This window comes from Ipomoea nil, unplaced genomic scaffold, assembly GCF_001879475.1.
Source record: "Ipomoea nil cultivar Tokyo-kokei standard unplaced genomic scaffold, Asagao_1.1 scaffold2647, whole genome shotgun sequence".
Taxonomy (NCBI): Eukaryota; Viridiplantae; Streptophyta; class Magnoliopsida; order Solanales; family Convolvulaceae; genus Ipomoea; species Ipomoea nil.
The window spans coordinates 794661-822430 of NW_017619075.1; the positions used below are offsets into that span (position 1 = coordinate 794661).

Here is a 27770-nt window from a genome sequence, read left to right on the forward strand (position 1 = left end):
TTGTATAACTACACATCCATGATTTCACCACATCCATAATTTCATAACTATAAATCCAGAATTACATAACTACACATCCATAATTTCATAACTATAAATCCAGAATTGCATAACTACACATCCATAACTTCATAACTATACATCCGGAATTGCATAACTACACATCCATAACTTCATAACTATAAATCCATAATTGCATAACTACATATCCATAACTTCATAACTACATGTCCAGAATTGCATAACTATACATCCAGAATTGCATAAGTATACATCCAGAATTTCATAACTAAAAATCAAGAATGAATGAACTAAAAAATGAATAATATAATGTTGTTACTGGGAATCGAAACTGATTTTTTTTTAAGTAGGACGTGCGTTTTGATACAAAACGACGTCGTTTTTGCATTCGTATGCACCATACACGGTGCATACGGATGCACAGCATAATTTGCCCAATTAGAGCGTACATGCTCATTGTAACTATTGATCCGATTCACATATGGAGTAATCCATGCATCTGCCCAATCATATTTAAAACAAACTCATTGTGTAGCAATAGTAGGTAATGGGTACTCTCTTGTCAATGTTACCTTAACATAATGATTATTATTAACGTAACCAAGGGCAATTGCTCATGCTCGTACCTACCAAGCTCAAATTATGCCCTGAAAACGTGTTCACCATGCTTTGTGAACACGGTCCCAAACGGCATCGTTTTTACCAGAAAAAAAATTAGTTAATGTGTTGTTAACGGCACCGTTTTGCATTCTATGTTCAGATTATAAATTTACATTTATTAAATTATGAATTTTGTGTTATGAGATTATGAATTTACAGTTATGTAATTATGAATTTTCTGTACATTCATAATCTCATAACAGAAAATTATAATTTCATAACAGAAAATTCATAATCTCATAAAAGAAAAACATTTATTACCCTTTAAAAAAAAGTAAAACATTTATTAAATTATGAATTTTGTGTTATGAGATTATGAATTTACAGTTTTATGAATTTTTTGTACATTCATAATATCATAACAGAAAATTCATAATCTCATAACAGAAAATTCATAATCTCATAAAAGAAAATTCATAATTTCATAACTGCACATTCATAAATCCATGCCTGCACATTTATAATTTATGAGTGTTGAAGAAACTTGCGTGAAGATGAAGTGAAACCGCAAAATGTGAATATGAAGAAGAAAAGTTGCGCTGTTAATTAAAAAAAAAAAAAAGATTGGTGGAAGATAATGGTGCCCGTAGGCACCGTTACTGTTTGGGATCGTGTTCACCATGGATGGTGAACACGGTTCCATGGCATAACGATTGCCTACCAAGGTGGTGGGCTAGATCGGAGCGGTAAATATGTCGTACTGCCGGCCATACTCAAAACATGTAGTATCACATTGTATCTGGAAGCAATTAGTACACCCATCTCCAGCATAGTCATCCAGTTCTCAACTGGTGCACGCCAATTTGATTAAAAAAATTTCAACGAGTTATAGACGTAACCATCATTGAGTTTCGAACATATTGGTATATTCTATCTTGTGATACTCTAGTTCTTTCATTAAATTAGATCAAATTTTGAACCATTCGTCTTCTGGAAAACCAAGACAGATAGCTACAGCTCGAAATCCACAATTTTCGTCAATCTCACATCTTGCACTTGCATGGTGAAATGATGGAATATAACCGGAAGTGTTTTTTTATTAGATTTTTTTTGGCTCGTAAGTACCACCACGGTCACACTGAAATATAATTGTAAGAATTTCTTTCTGGGACCTTTTGATCACAATAACATATCCGAGAACTCGACCTCTTCTTTGAACCCATTCAATTAAATCTTCCCGAGACATGAACGCCTAATAAAAATTTATTTTTATTAATAAAATTACCATACAAGTAAAAAATATTATTTGATATTTATAATATATAAATATAAATTATAATAAATTATTTATAATTGAACCATTTTCAATACCTAATTTTTTGTGTAATTAAATTAAATTTGACTAGGGTAATGTAAATATCTATTTACACCATCTATTAAATTGTTGACTTTTTCACTTTTTTAGAATTTGAAGATTATTTACACCCTAAAGTGGTACAAATAGCAACACCTTTCAATAACTCATCTTTGACGGGGCTTGACCCCAAAATTTTCTCCAGCCTATTATTGAGTATACTTCATATTTGTAGACTTAGTGCTGAAGAGATTAGCAATTTATTTCATTTTTGCAGACTTAGTGCTGAAGAGATTAGCAATTTATTTTGCTCTTGCAGCGTAATGCTGCTTATGTTACATTATAATCTTATATTTATGCATTTAGTTTTGGGGTTTTTCTTTTCCTTTCATTTTCCATTTACAAGATTTTTTAAATTGTTGCTGTTGTTTATCTGTTTCTGATCATATCTACTGCAATTCCTTCAAAGTATCTGCTATCCAATCTTTCAGTCTATATTTTCAACTCCTAGTTCTTTGCTTATGTTATTCCCAAGTCTAAAAAATTGAATCTGCTACTTATTAATAGGGGCGGAGCCAGAATTGAATAGTACCGGGGCCAACGAAGACTTGAAGTACTAAATATGAGATGGCATGACACTGGGATTCTCACCCGCCAATCACTACTGGAAATTATGGAATTTCCGACCACCTGAAATTATGGAAATTATGATTGTTTTTGGAGACTTGTAGTTGACTTACCCTGTTGTTTTGATGGTGCTGGACACCGGGGTCTTATCCCCTAGCTTGTTTGATGTTAGTAAAACTTAAACGTTTTTTTTTTTTTTTTTTTTTTTTTTTGAATGCTACTAGCTCTATTACATTGTAGTATCTGTTCATATACTTTTCTCAACCTACTGAAACACAAAGAGCTAATAACACCTCCATTGAGGCTCAAACTCACAACCTTCCAAATGGAAGTCCAACCCGGGTATCATTGGACCACATAGTCCTGGTAAAACTTAAACGGTTTAGTTTGTTTAACATTTGCCTGTGCAATTACCGTGAAGGGTGATTGTGGCGGTGACACCTCTATTAAGCTTGTTTAGTAAGTTTATTCCGTTGCCTTAGCTTATCTTTCAAGGTTAAGTCTGTTAATAAGGTTTAAGAAAAGTGGGGTGTTACACCCCCGTAAGCTGGAGTGTATAAATCTTGAACACCTCGCTTAGATACAAAGAGTTGGAACTGGGAAACTAGTAGGGGCTTAGTGAAACCATCAGCAATTTGATTAAGCGAAGAAACAGACATCAGTTTAATCAGTCCTTAAGCAACCTTCTCCTGAACTATATGGCAGTCGATTTCGATATATTTAGTTTGTTCGTGGAATACATAGTTTTCTGCAATGGAGATGGAAGATTTGTTGTCACAGAAAATAGTGGCAAGACTTTCCGTCATCACCTACAAATCTTGGAGAAGGAAAGTGAGCCATTGGACCTCACATATGGTGGTAGCTAGAGCCCGGTACTCTGCCTCAGACAAGGACCTGGAGACGATAGCTTGCTTCTTTGATCGCCATGAAATGAGGGGTGTTCCGAGAAAAACACAATATCTAGTGACAGATTTTCGAGTCTCAGTGCAAAAAGCCCAGTCGGAATCAGATAAAACAAAGCTTAAGGTTAGTGGCTGCTGGATAGAATAGTCCCTGACCAAGGGAGCCTTTGATGTAGCGCAATACTCGATGCGCAACCGCTATATGCTTGTTAGTAGGAGTGTCTACAAACTGACTGAGTTAATTAACCGCATGAGTAATGTCCGGTCTTGTCGTCGTATGATATAGTAATCTTCTTACCAGCCTGGATGAGTGAGGGGTGCGCCATCTTCATGTAATAAACGAAACCCTGGCACCCTTGGCGTGCACACTGGTTTAAAATCCAAGAATCCCGTCTCATTTAAGATGTCCAAAGCATATTTTCGTTAGCGTAGATTTAAGCCGGTGCTATTGACATTCGCCTCAATTTCCAGAAAGTAGCCTAAGACCCCCAAGTCTTTGATCTTTAAAGTATTATCAAGGAAGTCTTTAAGCTCTTGAATGAGAGTCATCTCTTTGCAAGCAACTAAGATATCGTCAACGTAGACCAAGAGAGCAGTGAAGCTGTCTCCATGACCTCTGGTAAATAAGGATGGATCAGCGCTGGACTGTCTGAAACCAATATGCAGCAAGGCAGCACTTAACTTCGCGTTCCATTGCCGGCTTGCTTGCTTGCTTTACGCCATAAAGGGATCTCAATAACTTGCAGACTTGGTTTGGCTTCTCTCCTTGAAACCCGGGAGGTAAAACCATATAGACCTCCTCATCTAAATCGCCATGTAAGAATGCATTATTAATATCCATCTGGTGAATATGCCATCCATTAGCTATAGCCACTACCAAAACAGTTTGAATAGTGGTTAACCTTGCTACTGGAGTGAAAGTCTCAATGTAGTCAACCCCCAGTTGTTGTGTATATCCCTTGGCTACCAACCTCGCCTTGTATCGCTCTACCGTGCCATCTACCTTAAGCTTTGTCTAGTATACCCATTTACACCCTATGTGTTTCTTACCAACCGAGAAATAAGTTAATTGCCATGTATTGTTGTATTGAAGGGCTGTGATTTCTGCCTTCATAGCATCTTTCCAAAATTCGTATTTAATGGCTTAATTATATGTCCGAGGCTCTGTAACGGAAGTGACAACTATAGTGAAGACCTTGTGTGAAGGCAAGAGGTTATCATAGCTCACTACCTTGGACGGAACATGAGGTAAAGATCCTTTTCTGACGGCCATATCACAGTAATATTTTTGTAATCTGTTTGGTACACGTCTGTATCTATTTGAACGCCGAAGAGGAACCAGAGGAACAATATTAGTTTCCTCCTCGGTAGTAGTAGAATCTTGAGATTCATTAGGTGTAATGTCTTGTGGTGATTGAGCAGCAGGGGTTTCAGGAGGCTCAACAGAAGCAGGATGGGGAATAGTATCCACGATGTACACATCACATACATGAACGAATATACAGTATCATCGGGTCGGAGTGTGGGGGCCCTTAGGGTTGGGGTTCAGCCTTCTGGAAAAACGAATATACAGTATCAATATCAGAAGTTATATTTTTAATATATTAAAAGTTAATCTTTAATACATTAGATGTTTATTTTTTGAAAGCACATTATTTGAGTAATCAGTATTTGTTATTTAGTATATTATACATAGTCTACTATATAATTTGTTGCCTCGAAAAAAATGAAAAAGGAAAAATTAAAAAATGGAAAATTAAACTATTGAATTAAATAAAAATAAAAAATGTCAATAGGTCATAAAATTTTTAAAAAGGGGCCATTTGCCAGTTCTTTGTAATAATTTAATGAGTAATTTTATATGTACTTTAATTTCAATTTATACTTTTATTTTTATTCTATATTGATAAGGTTGTAGTATAGTGTGAGATGGAAAGTGTAAACAGATCGGAGATGTTGAACCCCCGAGTGCCGTATCTCAAGGATGAAAAATCAAAGTAAGTGGAGTGCAAGGCAATCTAGGCAATGTATTCACAAGAGTAGTCTAGGTGCAAGCAAGGTAGGTGGACACATATGTGCAAAGGTTGATATGGCAAGAATCTACAAATAGCAAACAAATATGTAAAACGGGAAATTGGATGGAAGAACTTGTTCTTATGCATTCAATGCAAGACTAACCTATGGGAGAACTATGACACCAACACTAAGTCACGTAGGACATAAACTCTCACATCCTAAGTCGGTTGAGGCATTCTATCAAACACTTGGTGGTCTACCTTTTCCTCCCGGGCCTTGCCCTCTCGGATCAAAGGCCAGGGATTGCAATGAGTAAGACTAATGGAAGTACATCTCTTGCTACTTCCACACTCTCATACTCTTCTCTTATTGGGGTCCTACAATGAAGAGAGAATCTATATACACTCATCCACAACATAAGTATTCTAGGTCAAGCATTACATCACATCTTCATCAATTAATCAATACAAATCTAGAATGCATAATCACAAGTCAATCCAATCCAATTCCTAGAAGATCTAGCCACACACCATCATTATATTGATTGAAATCACAAAGCAATTGATCAAGCTAGCAAGATAGGAAAAGGAAATTGAAAGATAAGAGATGAAGGATTACCAACTTGAATCAATAGAGTGAAATCAATCTTGAGCAATTGATGATCAAAGGATGTAGCTAGTTGAATCTAATCTAATATAAAGAGAGAAAGCTCTCACAAAATTACAAAGTGGAAAGATGGAATAAAAAGTAGATAGTCAATCCCGCCACAAGCCTTTGCTTAAATCCTAAAATTTCTGCCCAGATCCCAATCCACGAGGTTCCATTTTCGTAGATTGGATTCATGGAACTTTCCGTTTCCAAACCACGAACCATTCCACGCTCTTGGGGCCTTGTGTGGACATGAAAGATTCTGAATTAGTCATTTTGGTCTTTATGAAAGTTGCAGCCCTTTAAATTTCCATTCTAATGCCACTTGAATCACCTCATTTGGACACTGCTAGCTCAAGATATACTGCAATTATCGAATTGTCGTCGAAATGTCCTTCTTTAAGCTCAAAACCTTCAAAACACTAAAGTGTACATACTTATAGGGAATTTGCAACACAGTAACACATTTCATAGCAATTACATCATAAGTAATCCACAAAGTACTTCAATTAAGCACAACACAATCCCTTAATGACCCCTAAAAGATGGTATCTTTTGGCACTTATCATATATGATATGATGTGACATGCTTTGATTGCTTAATTAAATAGGGGATCATGATGTTTATCTATTCTTTTCTTATCTTCCTCCAATCAAATTTGACTCCAATCAAATTTGAATACAAGTTGGAGTAAATTTTAGGAGTAGGTTTTTGAAGTGCATGTAGTAATTTTTGTAATTTAATAGTGTGATTAACCAATAGTCCTTGTCATCGTTAAGAACCCTTGCTAGTTGCTACCATTGTCATTAGTTTAAAAATTGCTTATTATTGCCATAAACCAATCCCAAATTCAAAACAAAGATAGACGATGACGAAGAAGCTATGAAATGATCACATTTTTTTTTTCTTTTATTAAATTTTCGTTTTTTTCCGGTAATTTGTGAAAGAAGCAAGAAAATTGTTGATCTAGAGATCAATTTTGTTTACAGAATGAAATAAGTTTTGACATAGGTATTGAATTTGTTTAAAAAAATGACATAGATTGAAAAGGGTAGATAAATAGATTTATCGACAGTGAGTAAAAGTTGAGAGTAAAAAGTAGAATTACATATAGTATTTTTATGATGCAGTAAATATAAGGTAATGGTGATTGAGGTTGAGTTGTTGCCTTGTTTCAGTTGTTGGTATAGAAGGACCGAAAGGTTTAAGGTTCAAAGGGGTTTGTCAAATAAACAAAAGGTTCATCATTAATAATTCCTTATTCCTTATTATATAATATATTCATCGTTAATAATTCCTTATTATATATAGATGGGCGACTCGACGCTAATCTAATCCACAAGTCAACAAGCAAAGCCGAAATTAAACATTATTACATTTTCCACCAAATCAATCTCTCACAGCACCAATGAGACTTGTTGAGACTGATGATGCATCATTGCTCATTGACCCCTCTGCTGAAAATTTGGCATCTCCGGGACTGGCGGAACAAGCTCAACCGCCACCGTATGCTGCCTCTCCCTTTCCCACGAGGTCGTTGTACAACCACGGCGGTCTCACCTGGAACCCTGTTACGGAGATGGGGACCGCCGAGAATGCTGCTGCGGCGGCGTTGACGGAGTCGAAAATGAGTGAAGAAGGTGAGACTAGTGTTTTCCATCATCTACAAACAGATTCTGTTAATACAGAGTGCGATTTGGTGTTCGAAATGGCGGGAGGAATGATGATGAGCCCCCCAAGGCCAAGGCCAAGGATGAACTTTTGTGGTGAAGAAGCCTTGTTCCTTACGCCCGATTTCCACACCGATATGGGTGGAGGAATGATGATGAGCATGAGCCCCTCAAGGATGAACTACTTTTCCCCGCCCTCCGGTGATTCCGATCCGTTTAGATTGTGGAATTTTGCAGATGATAGTGAGGTTCAAGAGTTAGGGAATAGGAAGGAAATGATGATGAGGCCAACTTGGAAGCAGCCGTGTATAGAAGAAGTTGATGGTGCCAGTGCCAGTGGCTTGGGACAGAATCAAAGTCTTGGCATTTGGGCAGCAGAAAACATGGGAGGGACGGTGCAAACAAGTGATGAGTGGTTCCACTTGGCGGGAGGAATGATGCCGAGTTCGCCAATGATGATGAACCATTCATTGCCATCCGATGATTCCCTTCCCCTAAGCCTAGGAGGAAGTTTTGAGCCATATAGATTTTGGGATGATGGAGCATATAGTGTGGGTCATGAGTTGCATAATAGGGAAATAATAATGAAGATGACGATTTCACAGAATGCTTTGGATTTTGAACTTTTCTCCTTCAAGGAGTTTTGGTTGAAATTTGTCGTACTGGCAATGGAAAAAGGATTGCCGGTGGCGCAGACAGATGTTAATCCTTTCTTGAAATTTAAGTATACTACCTTCAGTTCAATAGAAGTTGAAGTAGGGATTGAACAAAAATCAGTTACTCATCTACCAAGAAGTGGTCAATGTGGTGCGCTTGAATTTTTGGAAAAGGCTTCCAACAGTGTGCAACCAATTACAGCACACTTCGAAATGGCTTCCCTACAACTTCAGCATCCGAATAGTTTTATAACGCAGTTGCTAGACAACCTTGAGAAGCTTGCTACTGCAGAGTTAGAAAAGAGTAATGTTGTTCGCATTTTGCCAACACTACTTGAAGCAGTATGCAGGATGACGCAACTGGACTCACCATGTGAACTCCATATTCCCAAATCCAGTGCAACAAATAATAGCATTGATGCCAAAGGTGGAAACACTAGTTCACACAAAACCCACACTATTAGCAGGTGGGAGAAAGATCATGGAATTACCCTCAACCTTCTTCAACAACTGTTTGGTAAGAGTCGTGATGATGCTGCTAAAACTCTTAAAGGTGAGCAAATACTACAGTTTTATCATATATTGTCATAGACACATTTGCTTTTCGTTAATCTCCCATTATATTATATTGTGCAGTTAGCACATCTACATTGAAGCGTGCATGTCGGGACTTTGGTATCAATAGATGGCCAAATCACAAGGGAAAAAGGCCCAATTGCTCTCTCAACCAAAAACAACATGTACAAGCTGTTAAGAAACATAAAGAAATTCAACCATGTCCTGCTCTGCCTCCTCTACAAGCCACAAATACAAGCCAATGTAACACCACAATGTCTGTCAAGGTAACCTATAAAAATGATACCATAAGGTTTCCACTCTCATCCTCCTCAACTATCAAATATTTGGAGGAGCAATTGGAAACAAACTTCAAAATATCACTACAAAATATGTCTATCAAGTATCAAGATGAAGAAGATGAGTGGATTACCCTGATGTGTGATTCAGGATTGATGCACGGTTTGGATGTGTTGAGATCATGTGGCAAGACTGTAATCAGAATGATGGTCACTCCCAAATTTAACTGATCTGTGGATGTAGGACTTCATTTTGCTCCTTTCCTTCTCCCCTACCTACTTGTATTTCTTCCTTCTGGTGTTGGAACCATTCTAGGTTTGTTTAGTAACTGGTTTCATGTGTTTTCTTCCCCTTGTAATGTTTTATGTACAATACAACATACTCTTGTCACTGATTACTAATTTTACTAGATTACTTTGCACTTGTTACATGACTCGTTTTGAAAAATATGGGATGACACGACAGTGGGATTCTCATCCGCCAATGTCTACTATGATTGAAGGTAAAAAAAAATCCACCAAAGATTAATGGTATTTCATCAACAAGTAAAAATCTCATTGACATACCATATATTACAACTCTTCTTTTTTTATGGAAACTAGTACAATGCAGGACACAGTCTTGCAAAGCCTCCTAGGAATCTAGGATCTGTCATTGATAACTGCAAATGCTTCACTAGAATTTATGCTCATGCAGTCTGTAGAGAAAGGATTTGCAAGCTTTGCTACCGACTTTCTCAAGCATGGATGGAGTTTCTACTACTGTTTCAAAGACTGCAGCTGTCCCTATTCAGCGTGTAAAACTTGTGATTCAAAATCAAGATGAGATGATGATTAAGTCTTGATTAAAGGTGAATGAACTCTTTCATTTTGGAGACGAAACACTGTTAATGTCATCCGTTACTTCCCCACCCCGGTCAACAATTTTATTCTGGACTTTAATATGGTGTGATGTTAATAATGGAGTATTTTTTTTTTCAAATATATATGTGTAGGCATTGAACTTTGCTTTCACGGACTACTTCAAGAGGCTCTTCAACTTCAAGGACTGCAATGGCTACTGGAAACCTTACCTCTGGTGGGGCTGCTGGTGCTTCCAATGTATTCTTTGTGTACTCATGTGGACTCTGGCTGTTGATGCCAAGTAAGGCTAGGCAAGATTTAGGTTCGGGTTCAATCCGCAGCTAAATGGTTCACCCGATCAAATAAATACATAGCAAGATCAACAATGCAGATTGAATTCACTAAAGAATCAAGTTAGTACAAATGCATAAAATAGCATACCTAGTAACCAATATCCTCTTCTGATAATGAATGGTTTGGTCATTTTGGTGTCCCATGATAGAGTGCAAATCCTATCAATGACATATTAACATTATATTAGCATCATTAAAATATATGTAGAATACACACACACACCTTTACACAACAATGCAACACAATAATCCAAATGGATATATTAGCATCTTGATGGGGATTCCTCATGTAGTCACGCCTCTTAAAAATCATAAGCCTTATATATATGTTAATTTTTTTAAATTAAAATTTTAGTTTTTTAATTTAAAATTATAATAATTTAAAATTTTGACTAAGAATTAACCAGGGACGGGAAATCCCCGTCCCCGCCTAATTCCTCGCAGGGCGAGGATGGAGACTATTTTCAATTTTCCACCGGGGACGAGGTCGGGGTTTCGAGAACGGGAACGGGAACGGGGACGGGGAGTATACTCCCTGCCCCCGCCCCGTCCCGTTGCCATCCCTAAACACTAACACAACCAAGTTTAAAATCTTATGTAAGTTATTATAGACAAAAATCACACTGCAAAAACCATTTTAATACAATAATACAAAAAAATTGATTATAGTCATTCTTATTTTTTCTTTTTTTTTTTGAAAGATAACCAACTTTGTATTAATATGGAATATTGTTTTTACATAAAGGAACAGCCAAAAAATTATTGTATTATAGTCATTCTTTAGCAACCAAATTGTAAAATAGGCTTTAGGAAACAGTTTGAGTCTCTTAGACAATCAATCAAGAACAAGATGCCTATGAAAATGGGGGAAGAAAAATAGAAAGAAGAGATATCTTACCTAAGTTGTAGACAAAAAGCACACTACACTACAACACCGTTTTAATACAATAATGATGGATTAAATTAATCCAGGTGTTCTGACTCAAATAATCCATTAAATAAATGATAAGTAATAGGAAAGAAAGACAAAGGTGATAATAATAAGGGCAATTTATATCTTGCACCACGGCGCGCATTGCACTGTGTGCCCAGGTGCAAAACGACATCGTTTCAGTTTTTTTTTTTTTTTTTTTTTTTTTAATTTCGCTACCCAGTGTTTGGCGGTTAATTTTCTTTAAAAAAAATCTCATGTTAAAAAATGTACATAATGTTATACATGAATGTACATAATTAATCTGTTCAGCGAATGATGCTGGTAACCAATTCCAACGCGTTGAAATACAATATAGGTAAATATATATATAGATATATGAAAACCATTTTGAAGCAGGAATATTTATACTTAAGAGACTCTAGCTTTAAAACCGGGAATAGACTCGACAGGTAGGGATAAGCACGTTTAAACAATGATAATCAGTTATAGAGACAATATCATAAAGAATATGTATATAAGGTCACAGTTCACTTTCAAATCATTCACATCATCATTCAATCAACATTCATGTCACACAAGCACACTTTGGTGGAGCCACGGGACCAATCGCATGCCCCGAACATGAGGTTAGTACATATAGTACTAACACGGCCCCGCGGCACCCTACCTCATACCGCAGTATGAAGGGGTTGATCGCAACCAACCGTATAGACCGTCGATAGTTTCAACGGCGGATCACAGCCCTACACACCGCTGACGCGCTCAGTCGGTGGACTGTGATCCTCTTTTGGGGACTGCGACCCTACACACCGCTTGACGAGCTCAGTCGGTGGATCGTAACCAATCAAAGCCCTACACACCACCTGAGGGACTCATTCGGTGGGCAATGATCTTCGGGGACTACGACCCTACACACAGCTGGCACATACACTCGGTGGACCGTAGCCAACCATAGCCCTACACACCGCCTGATCACTCATTCGGTGGACTATGGCCTTCCTCGGGCTAGTGGCCCTACACACCGCCTGGCGCGTCTAGTCGGTGGACCATAGCACACGAGGCCCATGTGGACCGCAGCCCAAGAAGTGAATCACTGACCGCAGCCAGGAGAATGAACCGCAGCTCATGAGTAACCAATTTGACCGCAGCCAACTTCTGAACCGCAGCTCAGGAATAACCAATTTGATCGCAACCAAATTGGGGTATCATGCTCAGATAACACATAGTAGCATATATTAGCACATTGGGAAGGGGGAAAGCGTATAATTAAACTTATGCGTGATCATCCACATACTAAGAATAGTCCTAAGGGGTTCATGCATCCTCCTCCTAGGCCAACGGGTTACCGATTCAACTAGTATGCAATACATAAGACTCTTTTATCCTACGAATGGTACCCGAAACATCAAACTAGACTCATGCACGACAAACGGAGTCCGTTGGGACACCACGGGGGGTTGGGGAACATCAAACGGGAAAGCCAAAGTCCCGAGGTGGGCAACGACCAGCGGGTAGCCGGTGGGTGGAGGGCCACCCGCCAGCGATAATCCTCTAGGCAGCGGGTGCCCGGCGGGCAGTCGCCTGCCCGCCGGCTGCCCGCTGCCGGTGGCGTCTTCTTTGGGCAGCAGGTAGGTGGCGGGTCCCCCTACCCCCACCTACCCCCCACTGACTCTTTATCAAAATAAACGTCCCGGGATCCTCCGTGGAACCCGAAACCATGCTTAGACACTTTAAACGCAAATAACGACACCACGTAGACAATTAATGGATCAAAAGCAAGAATCACATAGAACACATCCTATCATGATTTCTAAACATAAACAACACCCGAACATGCGAATTCCCACCCAAATATATATCAAGAACATCACAATACAAATTCCCAATTCAACCTAGGGCTCTAATCCCATTTAAATCTTCAAAGTCATAGTTTATCTTTAACATCAAGATTTATCAAGGATCATCACACAAATATCAAGAACCTCTTATCATCATCAAGATCACACATAAAATCATCCCATCAATCATCAAGATTATATCACAATTATCATAAAGGATTTCATCAAGACACAAGCATATAGAATGAGCCAAAGAAGGAGATTATAACAAGGAAAATAGGTTTTGTTGAGACATGGGTTACCTCTTAGCCTTAATTAAATTCATTGGCTATGAAGGGTCTTTCTTTAAGATCTCTTCTTTCTTGATTTCTCCTATGGGAATTCTTGGGAATTCTTGTGTGGTGAAAGTTATTGTGGTGTGAGTTCTAAGTGCCTCTTATGTCCCTATTTATATATCTAAGAGTCCCAATCAGGGTCTAAATGGTATGGGTTTGCTAATTCTATTTCCTATAGGACTAAGGGATTGGTTTTAGGGATAAGGGTCCATGGGCTTAAGGTGGACTCTTCCTAATTAATTAATGAAATTTAATTCTTTCTTTTGGGTAAATGATTAAATAATTAATTGGTTTAGAGGCCGTAACACGGGGTGTTACAACTCATCTGAAGAAGAAGTTGCTACTCAACCTAGCCCTGTACAAGCAACGAAAGGTCACTTCAGACCTATGATTGCAAAAGCCAATGAGATAATGGCCAGATTAGCCCCTCCTCCTCCGTCCAGTTTGAAAGAAAAAACTGAAAAAGAGATCCGCATCTTCTCAGGGGGAAGAAACTTTAAGGCGAAAAGACACTTCTCGCAAAACCTCAAAGAAAAGGAAGACAAGATCGGTAAGTACCGAAGGGTCCGCACAGAACTCCTTGCCACAAGAACCTGTCTCAGCAGAGCAGATTAACCCGAATCTGACACAAGAACCTGCTGAGTTAGAGAAGGAAAGTTGCCAGCTTCCACCTTCATCTGATCACTTAAGTCTCCCACAAGAACCTGGCTTGCCAGAAGACACGAGAGAAGTGGTCATTGATCCTATTGTTATCTCAACACCCGCCACCGAAACATCCCTTCCACAAGAACCTACCCAAGCAGGGCAGATGATCCCCATTCTGACACAAGAACCTGCTACGGTAGAGAAGGACGAAAGCTTGCCACAACCTTCAAATCATTTAAGTCTCCCACAAGAACCTAGATTGTCAGAAGAGACGAGAGAAATGATTCCAGTTTCTGAAACTGATCCGAAAGTCGTGATGCCTGAATCCGAAACTACTCCTCACTTAAACGATGCTTTACCCGAAGAGACGAGAGCAATGGTACCTGTACCAGAAACTGACCCTACTCCTCCCCCAACAAGAGATCAATTGCTTCGGCTCTCGATTGAAACTGATTACCAGAGAGTTTTGCAGTGGCAAAAGTGGCGAACTTCTCCTCTCCAAGTATTTCTCGAAACTTTTGATGAAATGAAGGATGAAGAAGATTTTGCTCTCGAATGGCTTGGTACACGAAATGTATACGACGCAACAAGGCTCGAGACCATAAACAAGGTGACCAATCGGACTTTGGGAAAAGAAAAGGCTCCCGTCTGCATTAAACTGAAGAAACCACCTCTTGATCCTGTCTTTGAAGAAGAAATGAAGGAATTCAGACTTACTCTCCTGTTATCCAAAGTCAAAACTGAATTATAGAAAACTCATCAAAATGATCCGGCTTGCAACATCAGTGGATCCAAGGACGAGAACGGGAAAGAAATTGAAGATGATGTTGAAATTGAGGAAGCCAATGCCGAAGGCAAAAGAATAAATGAAGATGAAAATAGCAATGAGGATGAATCTGATGAAAGTGAATCTCTGAATGACGAAAACAACAAAGATGAAGATGACAATGGGGCAAACACTGATGATGAGAATGATGACAAAAAGGACGATGATGAGGAGAACAATGAGAAGAAGGACGATGATCACTATGATGAAAATGATGATGATGATTCGGGTGATGATGATGACGATGCTGATAATTCGGACTATGATAGTGAATCTCCTATCATTGGTAACAACGAAATCATACCCGAAAGATCCCCAACACCTCACTCATCTCAACGCAAAGAAACTCCTCATCGTGATCCATCTCCCTCTACACCACCACCTACTGACAGTCGGTTGATGGCAAATCCAGCAAGTGATGACAAAAAGGAAGCATCACCACCACCAACAACACAATTGCATCCGCACTCACCTCGTGATGACAATCTGGAAGCATCACCAAAAACAAATCAAGTCACTCTTGAACAAAGAATTGCATTTCGTGATCCCAAAAGCGTCCACCCCAACTCAGGTTTTCCTTCCGAAGCTATTGAACCCGAAGACATCATGGATCATCTGTCGGCTACAATTCAAAGGGCAGAGCTTCTACATCAACTGTACTCAGTTCACCAAAAGCAAGATAGCAAGACTCTGGAAGATTTATCCACCCAAATAGATCACTTAATGAAAACCTTGCCTCAACAGCAACCAAGTTCTTCCACTTCAGATCCTCACGAAAAGCTAGCAAAAGAACTCCACCGTCAAAGTCACCTCCTTGACAAGATTGCAAAGGAACAGCAAAGTCTCAAACTTTCACAATTTGGCCTCAAGGAGAGAGTAGATCTTGCTTGCACAAAGGTCGACTTAGGGCATGACAACATGTTTCGGATGGGAGAATATCAGCTCCAAATTCTCGAATATGTTAAAGATGTGCTTAATGCAGTCAACAGGTTGTCCAAGTTTTCTGACTCCCCGTGTGCTGATGCCAAAAAGGGGGAAAAGAAAAGAAATGATGATGATGAAGAAGAAAACAGAAATCGATCACCATCTCGCCCAGATGAATCTAGAAGGAATAATGAAGGAAGAACCACGAGACATGAAGAAGGAAAAAACACAAGATTATCCTCACCGAGAACCACGAGACATGATGAAGAAAGAAACACGAGATCTTCACCCCCAGCATCTAGGTCTCGACAACAGCCTTCTTCAAGATCTAGACAATACCCTATCAGACCTCGTCAATCATTCAGATCCACTTCGGAGTTCATATTTCGTGGAAAAACGAACAGAGAGAATAAGAATTTTCGCCAAAGGCTGATGCGAAATGAGAATGTAACCATGGATGCCACAAGAAACTTCGTCACTTACCAACAGTATGAAGTAGGAAGTGGAAAACGTTTTGAAGGATATAATATACTAGTATGGATGAAGAGGAAAGACAACTGCTCTAGGCAAGTCTATCAAAGCCAAAGAAATGAAGAAATCAAGAACTGATTGAACGCGAAAGAATAAAAGAAAAAATAAAGGATGTGACGAAAGTGAGGAAAGATGCTGAACCAGGAATCAAATAAAATGCCGCTTTCAAAATTCACACAGAATCAGGAAAGAATTACACTAAAGGAATGCATTCGTTTGAGCTCATTTCCTGGTGGAATCTTGGTATTGTTGAAGGAGAAAACATCCTTGAAGCATACAACAATTATGTGAGCTGTAACATCAAAGGAAAATATGAAGATCTCGTGAAAGAAAACCCTATCCAAAAGTTCATATCCTTGATCAACCGAGACGTTGACATGGATAGGATGCTCAAGCAACAAAAGGAGAGAGATGACAAAGAACAAAAGGAGGCTCAGCTACAAAAGGCGAAACTTTTAGAAATGTAAAAGTTTTTCAACTATGCCTTTAACTATTTTGTAAGTGTTTTGATCTTTATATAAAAGTCATCATTTGCTCAAACATTCGTGTTTATATCTAAGTTACTTGTTTCAATTACTTGTATCTTTCATAATTTCTTAGAAACTAAATGTAAACTCATCTAAATGGCTGTTTTGAAATGAACAATCCTTTATGGGATATTTGTCAGCCCTATAGCAGAGTATAGGTTTTGGCATCATCAAAAAGGGGGAAATTGTTAGGAACATATGTATTAAGATTTTGATGATACCAATGTAACTTAGATTGTAGACCCCTAACTTTTTTATCAATTCTTTTGCTACCTTCGTTCTAGACGAAAGGTGTCATAACTCACCATGTAATTCGTGTTAAGATAGTCAAACACACGAAACCAAGTTATGATCTTTTAGTTAGGACTTCTTGAACGAAAGAAGATCGAATGATTGAAGCAGAAGCTACATCAGCAAGAGAATTCACCTCTCGGATTTTCAACAAATGGAGAGATGCTACTTCACAAGACGAAAGCAATCTTTCGTGAAGAGACGTTAAGTCTATGATCAGACTGCCAAGACAATCCATCTTCTCTTAATTCAAGGAGAATGTTGTCTATATCTCTACTGATGAATCATCCTAGGAACAAGTTATCCTAAGGACAAGGAGCACATAAATCAAGGTGCATTAAATGCCATTGTACCTCTTTTCAGATCTAGAAGACAAAACTTGCAAAAGTTCTTGCCTCCAACGACTACATGGTACAACCGCATTAAATGGAGCATTAAATGCAGCAAGCTCTCCGGACATTACCCACTGGTCCATAGGTTTGAAATATCATCTCCCTCCAACGGATGGATATTTTCTCTCCTATAAATACCCATCTTCTTTATTGTAGAAGGTGCTGGTTTTTCACTCAATTGATCATATTCATACAAAAGCTCCTTATACAAGTTCAATTCACTCTTCCAAAGCGTTTGAAAACTAGTGATTCAAGTTGTGAAGTTTCAAAGAGAGCCATCAGATTACACCTTCACAACCTTGAAGAAATCTTGCATCTTATACAAGTTGATCATCCATCATTCAACCAGTCAGCCAAGACTTCAACCTGTTGGAGAACCACGCAAATCCTTTCTACCAACCCTCAACTCTGAAGAAGACGTTGATAGAGGCGGAGTAAACTATAGGAGTTGAAAAACCTTCAAGTAGTTGTCCAGATTAGTGATCAACGAAGCTAGCTTGACTTAGTTTGTACTAGGAGTGATAGTGCAAACCTTTCACGAGTTGTGAAAGAATAGTGGAGTAGGCACAGTTGGCCGAACCACTATAAAAATCTCTCGTCTCTCTCTCTACTTTATTACTGCTTTACTTTCATGCATTGCATATCATGGCTCCTCAAACCGAAAGTTCTTATAAGCAACAAATAGTGCAAAGAAATCTTAAAACTCGTAATAACCCCGAAAGGAGTTATTTCTGTTAAAAATTGAATTGAGTCTATTCAGCCCCCCTCTAGACTCTCCTTTAGACCCTACCGGGACCAACAAAGATGAAGATGTCCTAAATGAGGAAAAATGATGCTTATTTAAAGTAGGAAAAAGGGTCAAATTGGTCCCCTAAGTCAACTGGATAGTGCAATTGGGTCTCCTAAGTAAAAAAAAGCTCCATTTGAGTCCCCTAAACTGGTAAAATTATTCAATGAAGTCCAAATTGGCTTACTTAGCAGGTTAAATCTATGTGGTGTTGACACGTGTCCTTTTTATTTTATTTTTTTGAACAACATTTTTAATTTATTAAAAATTAAAAACATTATTTAAAAAAAAAAAAAAAAAAAAACAGCCAAGCCCTAGGCCGACCCTACTCACCCGTCAAAGAAGAATAAAAGTTTGACGCTTGATTCTAGTTTGTGTTGAAATCTGTACTCAACCCCCACCTCTTTAGACTGTTGTTTTATATTCCATTGTAAATTGCTCCTTAATTTATAGATGGCATATCTCTTCTAGCATCAATTGTGAATAAATGTGAAATTCTCTCCTTTGTTTATTTTCCATACCCCTTCATTGTTAGCTCTTCACCCTTACCCCCATTACAAGCCTAATAAAGGCCTACTTGATCTTAGCATGCAATCTTGGAGTTGAACTAGTGGGAGTATGAAGGGCAAGCCTATGGAATCTCATTCAAAGCCAAGTTTTGCATAATCTCAACTTAGTATTTGTGCACACTTGATCCTCACGTACTTTAATAATTTTGGTGCTTGGTTATTGGCTTGCAGGGGTGGAGGCAAAGGTATGCCAAGGGGGGCCTTAGCCCCCCTTCCCCCAATTTTTTTTTAAAAATATTAAATTTAAAAAAAATATATTATATAGAATATTAAAATTTGGTTGTTCCTTCAAAATATTTGGCCCTCCTCCCACATAAATTAATCCTACAAGCTAAGTTATAAACTTCTTCATCTTCTCAACATCTTCCGTTGTCTCCAATATCAAATTATGTATTCACTATATTGTTGACTCACATTCAAATTAAACCTCATTTAACCTATCTACTAGTTTTTCTCTCTAGAACCATACATATATGCGGTATATACGCTATAACAAGATAATTTGTTATTAAAATCTATGCATATTTTTCAAGTTAATATCTGTTTTTTTTTTCTAACTACATGTTTGGTTAATTTTTGTTTCATATTCTATTGTTTATTTTAAATAGTGGTTTTGTTTTATTCTAAATAATGGATATGAAGGTGCATTTGTTTGGTTAATTATGCATATTTGTGGTTACGTGATAAATGTTGTATTTAATTTAACATGCATAATAATGTAAAAATTGTGTAGTATATGTATTTAAGAAAACAATTGTTATTATGTTATGTTGTGAAGATGGTAGTTTTCAAGAATAATCAATGGTCTTTTTAAAACATGCGTGAATGTTTTCATTTTTTCAACCGTACAAAGCAATGTGCATTGAAAAACATATTACAAAATAATTTAATATAGATTCAATTATAAATTATTTATTCTAAACTTTATTAAATTTGTAATGTAATGATTATTTTGAAATATTTTAATTGGATATCAATATATTTGATTTAGTATTTCAACCGTAGTTGCCCCCCGCACTATTCAATCCTGGCTCCGCCCCTGTTGGCTTGAGAATGGAACTTGTGTGCCAAGCTAAGGTGATTCTTGAAACAAGTTGTGTTGTAGTAAGTTGGATTGTGGTTTGATAGGTTGTGCAAAGAGGGAGCATGATCAATTTCTTTGCTAGGATGGTGATTTATTTCTTGCATGTGCTTGAGGATAAGCAAAAGTTTAAGTGTAAGTTGATAAGTGCATTTTGTACTTTTGCATTCTTTAAAAAAAAAAATTAAAAATCAACATGATTTCACGCACACACCAAATAACAATTTTGGTAAAACAAAAAAAAAAAAAAAAAAAAAACAAAAAACAAAAAACAAAAAACAAGATGCAATGTCCTTAGCCCTATAATATGTCCACGCCATATCACAACTATACACACACCACCCTAAAAATCAAAGGCCCACTACTTTTGCAATCTTTAAAAAAAAAAAAAAAAAAAAAAAAAAAAAAAAAAACATGAATTCACGTTCACACCAAATATTTTTTTTTTTTAAAACAAAAACAAAAATAACAATGTCATGCAAAGCCTGCGACATAGTAACTTGTACATACCATATCGCACCCATGCACACACCATCGTAAAAATCACCAAAATAAAAATTACAGATGCACATAACCCTTTTTTTTGTCGCCGGAATATGCACACGCCATGTAACACAAACGCACACACCCACGGATGTATTAATCCATCTCAGAATTCAAAATATAATTAATTGTTTGAATTAATAGGATCACTTATATTATGGTAAATATTATATTGTAATTATAACCAAAACTAAACACCATATACAATTACTTTTTCACTCTTTTCTTTTAAAACTATCATTGATTAAATGTTAGTTGATTGTCCTAGCTTTGGAACAACATATAAGCAAGCATTATACCGTGGGCCATCCCGAAATAGTGTTATATTAAGGTACATTTAACTATGCAATGCATCTCAGAATATTTAAATAATTTTATTGTTGATAGGACTTTAAAAAAAAAAATTAAATGATGAGACAAGCAATGAATGATTATTCATTGCGCAATGCCGAAATCTATAAAGTAGGCAAAACACAGCATGTATTATTTAGAGATTTCTGAAATACCTCATTCGGAACAGAACTTTGGGTGACCTTGGAAAGAGTGGAAAAATAAATTTATGAAAGAGTAGGGACTCGTTTACTAACAGAAAATTATTCCCTGTTTTCAATTTTTTGTTTTCTATTCTCTGTTTTTCCCTGTTTTCAAAATTTTTTCTAACTTCTAATTAATATTACATTAAGAAAATTAAACATATTTTTGTTAAATTGAAGTTTATCTTTAATACAAGAGGGACATAGAGAACTGTCCTTGAGAAAAATCCATAGCCTAAAGTTACATCCCATAATTTAATTTGTTTTTTTTTTTCTGCATGTACACAGGAAGTGCATTGCCTGGCATTCCTCCACGTTTTCATGCCTTCCACCACGTGTACATTCTGCTTCATCAACAACAATATATTAAGAAGCCTGACCTATACAGGATAACATCAACCTATTCACAAATTGGTGTAGAGCTGGGAAAGATGCAGCCAAAGGTGTGAGCAGAATATTGAGTTAGGAATAAATTTCCAGTGCATAACTCGGCTTCAATGTTCAAAAATTCCATTGCCAAATTCGATGTTCAAAAATTCGCCAACTTCAATGTTCAAGCTTCAAGGGAATCGAATTCAACATTCAAAGACAGAAACAGTTCAAAAAAAAAAAATCAAGAATCGGAGGAGTACCTTCGTGGCTTTGTATTCGTTCAAGTGCTCTCGTCTTTGGTCTTTGAACTGTAAATTTTGAATGATTCCGATATTAAGTGCGCAGATTCGCAGGGGAGAAGAGGCCGATTTTAGGCTGGGCGTTGGTAATGGTCTGGCGGTTGGAGAAGAGGCCGCCACGGACGGTGGGGCGATTCTGGGTGGGTTTCCGGTGATCGTATAAGAAGAAAAGCAGCAGCAGATCGAAAAGAAGAAAATAAAGAAGAAATAAGGCTGGCAGATTCGATGGGTAGATCTACTGTTCACGCGTGTTTCTCTGCTTTGAAAACAACTTTTAATTGTGTTCTAAATTTCTTGAAAAAAAAGAGGAATAGTTCTCAATTTTGGAAATGAAAAAAGAAGGAATAAGGGTCAAATAGGCCATCGAACTGCACATGATAAAACAATTAGGCCACTGAACCTAAAAAATCAACAATTAGGTCCCTAAACTAATCAATTTCAAACAATTATTCCAATTTGAAGGTTTCCAACAGGTCATCTCCCAAATTAATTATTATTTTTGACTACCGTCTCCGGCCGGAACCAGTTTTTTTTTTTTTTTTTTTTTTTTTTTTAGTTTAATTTAAAACTAATTAATTTTTAAAATTTAAATTTTAAAAAATAATTAATTTGGAAGGATGACCTGTTGACCTATTAGAAACCTTCAAATTGAAAAAATTGTTTGAAATTGATTAGTTTAGGGACCTAATTGTTGGTTTTTTAAGTTCAGTGGCCTAATTGTTTTATCGGGTGCAGTTCGATGGCCTATTTGACCCTTATTCCAAAAAAAAACATGGTAAACACCTAGACTGTTTTCAATTTTCAATTTCTAAGAATTCTTAAAAATTTCCTTAGTAAACAACTCCTAATATTTTTTATAAGAGTTCTATTATATAGACTCTCAAAACTCTATTCCCTCATTTATATTTTTTGAGGTGGTAAATCAGGATTAGTTATTTTCATCATGTGGGTCTATAGAAAAATGTCTATATCAAGAATATGTGAGAGGGAGTACAAATTGGGAGTACACCAAATATTTTTCTTTTTTATAATATGGTGGAGTAAATATAGGGGTGATGGTGATTGAGGTTGAGTTGTTGCGTTGTTGGTATAGAAGGACCGAAAGGTTTAAGGTTCAAAAGGTTCAAAGGGGTTTGTCAAGAAAAAACAAAAGATTCATCGTTAATAATTCCTTATTATATATAGATTCATCGTTTTTTTATTTTATTTTTTGAAGAATAGATTCATTGTTAATAATTCCTTATTATATATAGATCATAGATGGCCGACGCTAATCTAATCCACAAGTCAACAAATATCCCAAGCAAAGACGAAATTAAACATTATTACATTTACATTTTCCACCAAATCAATCTCTAACAGCACCTACACACCTACTCAAATTCAGCAATGAGAGTTGTTGAGAATGATGATGCATCATCGTTCATTGACCCCTCTGCTGACAATTTTCCATCTCCGGAACAAGCTCAACCGCCACCATATGCTGCCTCTCCTTTTCCCACGAGGTGGTTGTTCAACCATGGCGGTCTCACCTGGAACCCTGTTACGGAGATGGAGACCGCCGATAATGATGCTGCTGCTGCGGCGGCGTTGACGGAGTCGGAAATGAGTGAAGAAGGTGAGACGACTAGTGTTGTCCATCATCTACAAACAGATTCTCATAATCACTCTGTTAATACAGAGTGCAATTTGGTGTTGGATATGGCGGGAGGAATGATGATGAGCCCCCCAGGGCCAGGGATAGGGATGAACTTTTCTGGTGAAGAAGCGTTGTTCCTAAGCCCCAATTTCCACGCCGACATGGGGGGAGGAATGATGATGAGTATGAGCCCACCATGGATTAACTACTTTTCCCTGCCGTCCGGTGATTCCATGGGAAATTTCGATCCATTTAGATTGTGTGATTTTGCAGATCATAGTGAGGTTCAAGAGTTGGAGAATAGGAATGGAATGATGATGCGGCCAACTTGGAAGCAGCAGCCATGTATAGAAGAGGTTGATGCTGCTAGTGCCAGTGCCTTGGGACAGAATCAAAGCCTTGGAATTTGGTCAGCAGCACTTGAAGAAGAAGCAGAAAACATGGGAGGGATGGTGCAACCACAAACAAGTGATGATCACTCTGTTAATAATGTAGATGCGTGGTTCCAATTGGCGGGACTGAGTTCGCAAACGATGATCAACTATTCATTGCCGTCCGATGATTCCGGTTCCCTAGGAGGAAATAAGCCAGGCCTACCGGGCGTGACACCCTGTTTGATCATCGTGGAATGGCTGTATAAGAAAATTGTTATACAGTTACGGTTTATATATATATATATATATATATATATATATATATATATATATATATATAGAACAAATAAGAATAATTTGCCTAAATGTCAAGCAGGTAGCTACTGCATATTTAAAACTTGATTTTATGCTGTTTGCAGTTCGCAATCAATTGAGCTAAAAATCTGGGGCTGTATAATGGGATGGATCTCACTTAGTCAACGGTTGTGGTTTGAATGCTGCTCAAATCCCCATCTTTGGCGTTTGGTTTTAGGGTTTCTGGATGTGGTAGTAACCCTGCTGTTGCATATAGAGACAAACAATTATTCCTTTGGCAATTCTGTAACTGATGATCGCTCCTCCTCGTCCCTTAATGCAAAGATGCTAAGGTTGCTCTATCTGAATGGTTTGGACAGGCAGTTCTTAGACCACTTTGATAGGCTTGTTCAGACAGGGGTTTTAGAGTTACCGAGTGGGGAAGAAATCAAGCTGCCGTATTTACAAGAAGAAGAAGAAGTTGGTACTGCCTCCCAAAAGAATCATAGTGTTAGCATTTTGCCAGAGATGCTTGAACCAAAATGCTGGATGATGCAACTGGACTCACCATGTGAATTCCATATTCCCAAATCCAGTGCAACAAATGAAGAAAGAAACGTTGTTGTTGGGTTAAAAAGAACTGATGCCATTGGAAAAAGCTGGAAGAGAAAAGGCTTCTTTTGGTGGCTGAAAGATCATGGGATTTCCCACAAGATTCTTGAATCACTGTTTGGTAAGAGTCGTCGTGATGCTCTTAAAGATGAAGTATCAGTTTTATCATATATTTTATGCGAGGTAGTTGTAATCAGTAGTTTCTTAGTATACAGAGGTGGTTTGGTTTTTAATTTGCTTGCTTCAATAGTTTCTCACAGACACCTTTGTTTTCTTGAATCTCCCTCCATTGTGTAGTTCGCCGATCTACATTCAAGCAAGCACATCGGGACTTTGGCATCACTAGACGTTCTTTAGAAGAAGTTGGTACTGCCTCGGAAGAGAATCATACTGCTGACATTTGGCCTGCACTTGAAGCAGAATATAATGCTGCAAGGAGGGGAGGGATGCTGCTGGAACAGGAGGACTCATCTTCTGAAGCCCACATTCCTGAATCTAATGCAACAAATGAAGAAAGAAATAATAGCATTGATGCCAAAGGTGGAAACAGTAGTTCACAGAAAACCGACACTATCAGCAGGTGGGAGAAAAATCATGGAATTACCCTCCCAGTTCTTGAACAACTGTTTGGTAAGAGTCGCGATAATGCTGCTAAAACTCTTAAAGGTAAGCTAACACTACAATTTTATCATATATTTGATGTGGTAGTATTCGGTATTTTCTTAGTGTATAGATAGGTGGTTATTGCTTGAATATATACTTTCTCATAGACTCATTTGCTTTTCTTTAATCTCCCATTATATTATACTGTGCAGTTAGCTCATCTACATTGAAGCGAGCATGTCGGGACTTTGGCATCAATAGATGGCCAAATCACAAAGGAAAAATGCCCAATTGCTCTCTCAACCAAATACAATATGTACAAGCTGTTAAGAAATGTAAAGGAATTCAACCATGTCCTGCTCTGCCTCCTCTACAAGCCACAAATACAAGCCAATGTAACAGTACAATGTCTGTCAAGGTAACCTATAAAAATGATACCATAAGGTTTCCACTCTCATCCTCCTCAACTTTGAAATATTTGGAGGAGCAATTGGAATCAAAGTTCAAAATATCACTAGAAAATATGTCTATCAAGTATCAAGATGAGGAAGATGAGTGGATTACCCTGATGTGTGATTCGGGATTGATGCACGGTTTGGATGTGTTGAGATCATGTGGCAAGACTATAATCAGAATGATGGTCACCCCAAAACTTGACTATCCGTGGATGGAGGACTATATTTTGCCCCTTTAATTTCCTTCTCCCCTAACCTACTTGCATTTCTTCCTTTTGGTGTTGGAACCATTCTAGGTTTGTTTAGTAACTGGTTTTATATATTTTCTTCCCTTTGTACTCTTTGTAATGTGATATGTACAATATAACATACTCTTGTTACTGATTACTTATTTTACTAGACTACTTTGCACTTATTGCATGACTCTTTTTGAAAAATATGGGATGTCATATATGACAGTGGATTCTCACCCGCCAATGTTTACTATGATTGAAGGTAAAAAATCCACTAAAGATTAATGGTCTTTCATCAGCGAGTGAAAATCTCATTGACATACTATATATTACAACTCTTCTTTTTTATGTTAAATATTAATAATAAGAATAATATTGACAATTGAATGGTGTGCCACTAATCCCTTAGGTGCTATATTGAACCTTAGCTTTTCTGGAGTTTGATAAAGAACACAATGGCTGATATACGCACTAAGCTAGTACTGCACTGTTTCTGAGATGGTTGCTTTCCAGCTTCATCTATCTAAGCTCAAGTGTTTCCCAATATGCTAAAGCATCCTATGGCGGGTTGCAGAGGGCTGTTGTGTATCATAGGCATTATGCTTATGGAAACGGTACAATGCAGGACAGCAGTCTTGCCTAGCCTCCCAGCATCTGTCATTGATAACTGCAAATGCTTCACCGGTTTCTATGCAGGCTCCTTCAGAAAAGGATTTGCAAGCTTTGCTATTGACTTTCTCAAGCATGGGTGGAGTTTCTCAGTTTCTGCTGCTGTTTCAAAGACTGCAGCTGCCCCTATTGAGCCTGTAAAACTTTTGATTCAAAATCAAGATGGTATGGTTAAGGGTGTTTGACAATTTTTAGTTTTACTCTTAGCTCATTATATATAAAATAATGTATAAGGTCATAAATATATTATGCTATTTACTCAACTTTTAAAGTATATTTATAATTTATACTTATTGTTGGGTTATTATTAATTATTATTTTTTATTTAATTATTAATATTGTTATAATTATAAAAAAAAACTTCGTAATTAATAATAATTTAATATTAAAAATATAATTTCCAATAAAGATATAATAAAAATAAGTTGTTAATAATAGTTTCATTTAAGGGTTAATAAAATTATGTGTGTGTACATCCATTCTTAGAGAGGGTCTTGGACATGATGAGAATAATCATAGAAGGGTCTCGGTAATATGGGAGAGATATGAGATTTAAGAAGAGTCACAAGTACGCTAAGACAGGTTTGAGATGAAATGTCTTTTGATAAAAGTTCATGTGATGAATATTGTTTCACTGTCATATTTTCTTAGCTCATCTATCGTAAGCACTTGAGAACATATCTTTAGATAGAATTCTCAGTTACTACTTTTGTCATTAATTAAAAAATAATGCTTATTATTGCCATCAACCAATCCAAATTCGAAACAAAGATAGAAGAAGACCAAGAAGCTATGAAATGATAACATTTTTTTCTTTTATTAAATTTTGATTTGATTTTTTTGGTAATTTGTGAAAGAAGCAAGAAAATTATATTGTTGACGAGATAAATCTTGCTTATAGCGAAGAAATATGTTTTGA

General features: G+C 37.3%; 2 protein-coding genes and 1 long non-coding RNA gene across 3 annotated transcripts in view; 2 read left to right on the forward strand and 1 right to left on the reverse strand.

Moving 5' to 3' along the window:
- The first annotated feature begins 7528 nt into the window (after window positions 1–7528).
- The window catches only part of LOC109154495, a 150136-nt gene continuing 129894 nt past the window's right edge, over window positions 7529–27770 (forward strand). The window contains exon 1 of the mRNA XM_019302250.1: window positions 7529–7847. Within this exon, the coding sequence (XP_019157795.1) occupies window positions 7578–7847 (270 nt within the window). The 5' untranslated portion in view covers window positions 7529–7577. The remainder of the gene's footprint in view (window positions 7848–27770) is intronic.
- LOC109154507 lies at window positions 7631–23526 on the reverse strand. The gene is made up of 3 exons (XR_002049729.1): window positions 23475–23526; window positions 18084–18086; window positions 7631–7690 (listed from the first exon to the last, which is right to left on the reverse strand). It is a non-coding gene; the product is annotated as an uncharacterized LOC109154507 (long non-coding RNA).
- Window positions 23270–26364, forward strand: LOC109154493. Its single transcript, XM_019302247.1, has 4 exons — window positions 23270–24266; window positions 24405–25012; window positions 25189–25557; window positions 25707–26364. The coding sequence occupies exons 1-4, from the start codon at window positions 23362–23364 to the stop codon at window positions 26186–26188; spliced, it is 2364 nt and encodes a 787-aa protein (XP_019157792.1). The 5' UTR covers window positions 23270–23361; the 3' UTR covers window positions 26189–26364.